Source organism: Ursus maritimus, unplaced genomic scaffold (genome assembly GCF_017311325.1).
Source record: "Ursus maritimus isolate PB19 unplaced genomic scaffold, ASM1731132v1 scaffold_1, whole genome shotgun sequence".
NCBI classification, from domain to species: Eukaryota; Metazoa; Chordata; class Mammalia; order Carnivora; family Ursidae; genus Ursus; species Ursus maritimus.
The window spans coordinates 240,764-249,438 of record NW_024423343.1 but is presented as its reverse complement, the minus strand read 5'-3'; the positions used below and the strand labels follow the sequence as shown (position 1 = coordinate 249,438).

The 8,675-nt window shown below is 57.2% G+C and overlaps 1 protein-coding gene across 1 annotated transcript in view; it reads right to left on the bottom strand.

Annotated features, from left to right (window-relative positions):
• Positions 1 to 6,508: 6,508 nt before the first annotated feature.
• The window catches only part of LOC103662795 (contactin-associated protein-like 4), a 128,391-nt gene continuing 126,224 nt past the window's right edge, over positions 6,509 to 8,675 (bottom strand). The window contains exons 23-24 of the mRNA XM_040636285.1: positions 8,401 to 8,472; positions 6,509 to 6,952 (exon numbers count right to left, since the gene is read on the bottom strand). Of these exons, the coding sequence (XP_040492219.1) occupies positions 6,687 to 6,952; positions 8,401 to 8,472 (338 nt within the window). The 3' untranslated portion in view covers positions 6,509 to 6,686. The remainder of the gene's footprint in view (positions 6,953 to 8,400; positions 8,473 to 8,675) is intronic.

Below are 8,675 nucleotides of genomic sequence, written 5' to 3'. Positions count from 1 at the left end.
CGCTCCCACGTGTATCGGAAGGCCCTCTTGCTGCTGAGAAATATGAGGAGAAAGCCGGCAGGTGGGACGAGTGTGGTCGGGTGAAGTGGAAACGACACGCCCCAAACCGCTCCCTCAGGGGAAGGAAAGGCTGCTCTTCAGCACGACTGGTGGGCAGGGGCCCTGGGGGCTCACGCGGCCCCGGGAAGGGCAGCTGGCTGTGTTCCCTCCTCGGCACGTGCAGGGCAGTGATTGCCGTGACGTCATGTCGCTCCAGGAGTGACCGTCCCTGCTCCAGGGCCTGGAGGGGCAGCGGGACAGACGGGCACCGGCCACGGGGCGGGCGGGGGGCGCATACCACCAGGAGATGTAACGAATGAGTGAATCATAATCTCCGTTCCAAGTGAGGGTGCTGAGGGTGCGGCCAGGGTTGGGGGTGCAGGGGTGGCTCGCGGGGAGAAGCGAGAGAGCAGAGGGCCCGCAGGGGAGGGGTTCTCAGGGGCCAGTGTGGGGGTCCGACACCGCAGGATGGGCAGGGAAGGGGGGAGCCAGTCACCAGGCCACGGGGAGACTGTGGGCACCCAGGTTCCCATCAGGATGGAAGTTCCCGGGGAGAGACCAGAGACCGTGGTGCCCGCTGTGGACGCATCAGGCTCCTTCTCAGGGAAAACTCAGCCCGTCGATGGTTTTCATCACGACTGGAAGATGAATTTTTATAAACTTGTATTCTTCTGTCAAGTTGTGCTAGTCCTTCCTCCGCGCAACAGCGGTGTTTCTGTGCGGACACAGCCCCTTCCAGCGGGGGCGGCGGGAATCCGTCTGGATTCCGTCGGAGCTGTCAGGGTCTGACTCTTCGTTACGTCTTCGTAGCTGGACTTTGGGGAACGTTTGGTCTGGGCACAAATTCGAGGCTCTGGCTGTTTTCTTCAGCACGTAGAGATGTCCGTATGGTGGATTCCAGACGCCGTCATGTCTTCAACGATCAGTCTTACTGCTGCCCCCCCTTCCAGTGCGATGTTTCATTCGAGCTGCTTGTTTCCTTATTAGTTTTACTGCGAGGCCTGTGTATGTCTCTGTGCACGTGTGCATGCGTGTGGGCACGTGTGCATGCGTGTGCACAGCCATGTGTGACTGTGCGTGCATATTCACCTGTCTGCACGCATGTGTACACGTGTGCCTGTGCACGGTCGTGTGTCTACATGTGTGCACACGTGTTCCCATGTCACCTCGTGTGTGTGCATGTGTGTGCATGTGCTGAAAATTCTGAGCTATTACTGTCATTTGAATATTTAAATTATATCCACATTATGAATTATATGCACCATTTTTAATGTTTCACACTCAGCACTTACCTCAGACCATGAAAGCTCAAAATTCCCCGTATCTCCACTTCTTAAACTTCATTTTACGTCGTTCTAATACTAAGTGACTAACCCCATTTTTAGTCTCCTAAATTTCTTTTTAAGATTTTATTTTTATAAGTAATCTCTGTACCCAATGCTCAAACTCACACCCCTGAGATCGAGCCACATGCTCCACCCACTGATCCAGCCAGACGTCCCTAATAGCCTGAATTCTAATGAAAACAGCATTGATCCATTTATAGATGTTCCATACCAAACTTGAGGCTTGGGCATTTCAGAATGAACGGGATTTGACTGGCTGTCGTAGGGCAATGGTGGTCAGACCTGTTCAGGGGCCCGAACGTTCTGATCTTTGAAAATCAACTGGGAAGCCATGAAATTTGATGCCCAGGCCCACCCACTGACCCCATTTTAACTTTGTCACCTCTGCAAAGAGCCCATCTCCAAACACCCCCCTTCTGAGTTCCTTGGGGCTAAGACTCCAACCTATGAGTCTGGGGGGGACGCAGCTGAGCCCACGAGAGTCGGCATTCTGCGCAGTGTCTCAGCTTCCAGCCTGACTGCTCCCCCTCTGACCTTGGACACCGAGGCCATGTCCCTGCGCACCCCCTGAACGCCTCAGGGCTGCCCCAGGCACCCTGTCCCTCAGAGCCGGGCCAGCTTCAGATCGAAATAGGGAGCCTTATAGGGCCATGCATGCCTGGCCGGCACAGACCTCCTGACTCACAGCCTCCGTAAATGAGGGGATGGGTAAAAAATCATCCCTGTCGTCGCTGTCATAAGTGCTCCATAGTTCTGGAGATCCCGTGGTTCCGTGACCACCCACCCGAAATGTGCGTCCGGTAACTACGTCCGCCACGCAGGGGCTCAGTGACGGTGAAATGACAGAACGGGCCTCGACTGTTGTGGGCGCGGAATCTCATCTTACCGTCTCCCGGCTGCATTTAACGCCAAGGGTTAGGGTGCGTCACCTCCGACAGCCTTGCCTTCTGAGAGGCGCGCCCGAGCCATTTATCAAGCCCTAGTGTATACAGCAGGTCGTGGATTAAATCTCAGAAGCAACTTACATTTTCATTCGTATTTATGGCAATTCGAAAACTGCTTTGGGAAGGATTCTTGGAGCTGAAGCCTGACCGTGTGATTACAGTAAAACAAAGGCCCTCGCCTTCCCGCCTCATGTTTTGAGGCTTGTTTCCAGATCCCCGGGGCAAAAGCCGCATTTGCAGTCGCATGGCTGGTTCCCGGGCTCAAGTCCCGGTTTCCGGAAAACTGCAGTGCGTGTTCCAGCTCCGCAGGCCCCTCACCTGAACCGAAAGCCCGTCTACCCGGCAGACTGGAGACTCGGGCCTCTCCGACCAGAAACGACTGCGTTCGGAGTGAAAGCAGCTGCCCCGTTGTGTTTGTTGTTCTAGTTAGAATGTGAGCAGGACCGTGGGGACATCCTGGCTGAGGGTGAAGGGGGCAGGTGCGTGGATCACAAAGGCCGCTCCAACCCACCCTGAGATCAGTCTCTGTCGGCGTCACGACCGGGAGCGCACCTAATCCCATCTAGGAAAGACAGCATCGGTGGCGGCTTTGTGAACGTTCCAGAAGGGTGGTGACCCCGGCGGAAGCAATGATACAAGCAAAGAGGGTGCGGAGGCAGAAGGGCCTGAGGGAAGCCGGCCGGGCCGTGGGTCCCCGTGAGCCCCGGGCAGCGGAGGGAGCGGCTGGTGGGGGGGCGGCAGGGGCAGGCGGGCAGGCGTCTTCCTCTCTGTGCAGCGGAAGGGCGGGGTGTTTCTCAGTGCGGACAGCAAACACGTCTTTGTTCAGTACACGGAGACACGTGGCCCCTTGAGGATAATGGCTCAGTTTGGACGAAGAAGAAGCCACTGGATAAAATGCACAGAAAGTTGCAGAGTCAGATACGGTCGAAGCCGACAGGTGGGGTCGACTCCTACGTGTGCCCACATCACCAGACGTCCTTTAGACCGACGTGAGGGACCCTGAGAGGCCGACAGCCCGCGCGCGGTGTCCCCGGCTGCGCTGCTGGGACGAGCTTGGGGCAGCCAGTGCCGCGATTCACGACCGCGCGGAACCGGGGCTCCAGAGCCTCACGTGAGGAAACGCCGCTGCCTGCTAGTGGGGGGCCCTCTCCGTCGTCTCCCCCAGGGAGGGAAACCGAGGGCGGCACGAGCCCGGTGCTGCTCCTCACGGCGGGCAGGGGCCAGGCGGTCCGTGTTCTCCGCGTGACTTGTTCTCGGGACGCAAGTGCTGCCCTCCACGTAGGGACGTGACTTTACGTTGTGATTTTCACTCCCCTCAGCACCAAGACGGGCAGGGGCCCGAGGTTTCACATGAGGAAGCACAGGTTTTAAAAATGGGAGAATGGTGGGCAGGGGCCTTCTAGTTAAACATGAAATACTTAGATTCTAACATCCATTCATTCTTAGAACCAGCAAACGGGGGAGGCGGAGCTGGTAGCGCGTCCGTGGACACACTGTGGCGGGAGGAAGACTCATTCAGGACGGGGACGTCCAGGCGCCCAGCTGGCCGCCACGGTGCCCACAGCAGAGGCCCACGCCCCTTCCACAAGGGACCTAACGCCCCCAGAACACACAGGCATCCACGCCCAAGGGAAGGACCATCTTCCCACCAAACCACACGCTGCTCGTGTCAGCTGAGAACCTATGGCTTGTGTGTAAGATTCACGAGCGAGCATCCAGCCCCGATACGATTCTTTCTCTGTGGGCGGCCGCCAGGTGCCAACGGAAACTCCACTTTAATGACCCAAAATTCCAAACACCGTAGGTCCACAAGACCGGCCGCTTTCAAGGTGTCCACTTGTGCCCTTTACCCTTCATGGTTACTCACACGCATGTGCTCACATGCCTCACACATGCGTGCTCATAATGCCTCGTGTGTGTGCTCACATTCTCACATGCATGTGCACATGCATTACGCACGCCTGTGCTCACATTCTTACACATACCTGTTCACACATGCCTCACGTGTGTGCTCACACATCACACGCATGTTCGTGTGCTGACAGGACAGACCGTGCACTCCCTTCTGGCTTACGCTCTCCGTCATCCAATGGGAAAGCAGGAACCCGGGGTGCATTTAAAGCCTTTGGGGACACGTGTTGATCTGCGGAAGGAGGGTCCGTTCTGACTCACGCTGGAAGCGGAGGGGCCAAGGGGAGCTCGGGCCTCTCTAGCGAGCTAATTATTACACTTGGTTTTACTTTGCATGAGAGACGGGTGAGCACCCCCGTGGCAACTTCTGTGGGAGCACTGACGTCTCCCAGGACCGACGGTCGCCCCAGCCGGCTCTAAGGAGGAGACATACTCGACAGACAGCAGCCGCACGGCGGGCGTGACCGGAGCGGAGCCGTCGCGTCCGACTCAAGCATGCGTGAGCTCAGATGACTCACACCCGCAGCAATGGGTAAGTCCCTCCCTCGCCCTCGCGCCTCCTGCAGGAGCCGCTCACCGTGCGCACACAGCGGGTGACGGCAGCATTTGTTTGCAGGGAACGGCAATGCGGGGCCCTGCATGAAGCGTGGGAGACACGCACACCAGTACAGAACGCACACACCTACGCTCTTTCTACTGTTCGAAAACTCTCATTTCATAATTACAAAATGGTATATGAATTCCCTCAAAATAAAAACATATTCCTCACTTTATTTCCAAAGTCCCACTATATCAACAAACGAGAAGGCAGTTTACAAACCGAGAACGGACGGTGAGGACGCGTGACGCTGGCTTTCGTGGGAGGTGGGCCGTGGCGGGCGCCCCGTGAGTCCCCCTCACGTGTAGACACGGCCCAGGGGCCACGGGTCTGCGCTCGGCTCTGCCCGATCAGACTCAGCATCTCTCTGGTCCTCCCTGTCCATCTCATGGGGGAAACGTGTGCCCTTCCTCAGCTACTGAATGAAGAAGCATCAGTAGGGTCACTCAGGAAAGGATGACGGTTTTCAGCAGAGCAAGTGAGGTCCGGCTACTAAAGTCCGGAGAAGGAGGCAGAAAGCAGATGCGAGGTGGACGGAATGAAGCCAGGCACCGCCCGCTTTCTCTGGCGTGGGCACGCTTGGGGAACCCAGCCGTGGTGAGTGGGGGGCACGGGACCTGCCTGGGGGCTCCTGGCAACCGTTCCTCTATCAGGGCTCCGAAAGTAACTTCCGGCCACTTTCCCTGCGATAGTCTGCCATCAGTTCTCTCCGGGGCTGCACCCTGAGACGTTCCCGTTGGTTCTGGGAACGCTAAGAAACAGACGTCTGCATCCTGGAAGTGCGGCTAGAATGTGGATTTCAGAGTTGCTGTGGTCGTCCAGGTCAGGCACGGCTCCAGCCCACAGTCCAACACGCCTCGGCCTCCGCGGCCTGTGGGCATGGCACGCGGGAATTTGTGCCTGACGCATCAGGAAATCTGATACATAGAGGGCTTTGCTTTCTAACACGTGGGGAAGAGTCTCCACGCCTGAGTCTGCGGACGGTGAGGAAAGTCGGTGACACCATCAGAGGGACAAGCCGGGCTGACGGGCGTCCAGCCAGCAGCAGGAACTGACCACCACAAAGGAACGGACATGATCTCCCAAGCATCTGGGGAATAAACGAACTCTACGCACCATTTAGGTACTGCAGACGCAAACAACAGTACCATCGGCCGAGGGTCTGTGGCTCTACCTGCTCTTCCAGTTTAATTTAAAAAAAATCCCCTACGAGATCGTAGGGGTCAGGGCGCTGCCGGCGTCTGGTGACTCGTGCAGTTAGCTCCGCGTTCCCGCCAGAGCTGAAGACGGCAGCCAGCCCCAGGCGTGTCCGCCCTCCCTGTGCACCTGCCAACAGGAGAACGCAAATGAAAGTCTGGGGAACAGTGCTCTGCGTCGACTGGACCAGCAAAGACGAAGGCAGGAAGGCTGTCTGGGTTTGGCCACATGGCTACGGCGCTCCTCAGATGTGAACGTTCAGCAAGCCCGGGCAGAAGCTCGTTCGGGTCCGAGAAGTCGGCCCCGGTCACCGAGCACAGCCTCGCGCGGCAGGGCCAGGCCTCCAGCCGGTGGGGGAGCTGCAGCCCACCACTCAAGCGAGCGTCCCTTTCCAAACCCCAGGCGCTAAGCAGTTAGCTCCAGCCCGCCAAACACGACAGCCTCAGAACTAACACGGATCGAGATGATACCGCAATCGTGGGGACGTAAACGCAGAGGCGCAGATGGGGGCTGAGGAGTCATCCACGGGACAAGGCCTCCGAGGACCCCAAGAGCTGCCTGCTGCCCCGCACGGTCCGAGGTGACTTCCGGCCACCGAGGTCTGCAGTGAGGACGTCGGATCAAGGCGAGTGTGCCCAGCCCGGCTCGTGCTCAGAAGCCCGCCTGCTGGTCCCCACACGTGGCGTCCTGCCCGCCGAGCTCACACCTGGGCACGGCCGCGCTGCTGCCCTGCTTCCCGGGCCCTTCTGCCTCCGTGGCCGTGTACGGGCTCCTGTGCTGGTACAGGCGGACGGCCACGGCGGCAACGCAGAGCAGGACGAAGATGGCCACAGCTACCACACCTGGAGAGGGGGCAAGGGAAACAGTCAGGCCGCAGCGGCGAGCTGTGCCCATCGCGCCCCGGCCCAGAGTCCCCGCTCACGGCCACACCGACCGTTTTGGCCGCAGGCCCCCACGGCGGACTGGGGACTCTCAGCTGCGGGGCTGTGGGTCAGGGGCACCGTGGCCTTCCCTGACCTTCTACACTCTGCTCTGTCTGGTCCCTGTGCCATCCCTTCAGGGTTCCACTTCATTTACTGCGTCCGGAAGGGAACGCGCTGTCTCCCGGACCCGATGCTCTGTCAGGACCAGACGGGCTCAAATCATTCTCAAAGTGGAGGACGCACCACGTCTTCACAAAGAGCTCAGCACCTTCTTCTGATGTTGTCATGAAGGAAACAGAATTGTGCACCTTGGCAAGAAGTTATTTTACAATACCTCGAGTCGGACCCAGGGATTTACAGCACGTGTGAGATCTGTACGTACACACACGTGTGGAGGGTCTGCCACTACATTTTTCATAGTAGTATATCGAATATGGGAATTTATAGAATCCCAGGTATTTGAGATCTCCACTTGAAAATGTTCTGATGATTAACACCAAAGCCTGTGGTTCTCAACCTTCTGCATGTTAGACACATGTGATCAAATCTCCAGGTGGGAGAAATCAGTGATTTTAGGGAGCTTTTCAGTGCAAATATTTATGCAGATCCCAGAACACCGAGCTGTATCGAAGCCAGGCTCGCGCACGCTATCACACCCCGAGAACGAGGCGCAAATGCGAGCTGTAGGATATGAGCAACAAGAACAAGAGTGAGAACTCTTTCCTAGGCTTGCAGGGAGGGGTCTGGCGGGACTGTGGCCCAGTGAAGCCAGCGTCCCAGCAGAACCGCCTGGGGCAGGAGAGGCCACGCCAGGACTGCCAGAGTGTCCCCGAGGTGCTGGGCGGACACTACAGGACAGGTGTCAGATGCTTGGTAATGTTTGATTTTTATGTCAGCTTTGGGTATATGCTTTCACCTGAAAATGATGGTTCTAGCTCTTTAGCTAAGAAGTTGTGATTCAACATTAGTCTAGTGGCCTGATGTTTCCTTCATAGAAATAACCTGCAGTGATGTGTGCATTGGACGGTACCTAAACTCCCTTCATGAAGCTCCCCAAACTCACAGCAGACCAAGAATGGGGCCCCTGCTGCGTCTCCACGACCCCGAGCAGAGGCTGACTTGGACCCGCAGCCCGAAAACCCATTTCCTCAAACTTGCTGCATGCCCTCGGGGAACCAGGGCGCTGTTGGCAAGGTCAGACTTTTTCATTGTTAGACACGTTTACAGGGATTCCTTAATGGTCCCCTCGATGAAATCATCCATTACATAAACGGAGAGTCTCCAGAGGGGCTGGCTTTGGGAAGATGACATCAGAAAATTATCAGAAAAGGTCAGACTGCCCAGGGTTGAACTAAACAGCAGGTGCCTAGGACATAGAGTCTGGGTCCTCTGCTGGTGTAGACATTGCCCGGGTCCAGCCAGGGGGTGAGCCAGGAACGTACCTCCAATCAGTGTGGCATGTCCGCGGGTCCTGCCTGCCATGGGCTTCCCCTCTTCCACCGCTCCAGGACGTTCTGCAGGGAGAAAGGAGTGCTAGTCTGAGAGGAACTATCTTGTGAAAGTGGAATTTGCGTTGTTTTAACTTTAGAATCGTCAGTTTGCATTAAGAATGCTTTAACTGGATGGGACGCCTGGGTGGCTCCCTCAGTTAAGGGTTGAGCTCTTGATTTTGGCTCAGGTCATGGTCTCAGGGTCTCGGGATGGAGACCCCCCCCCC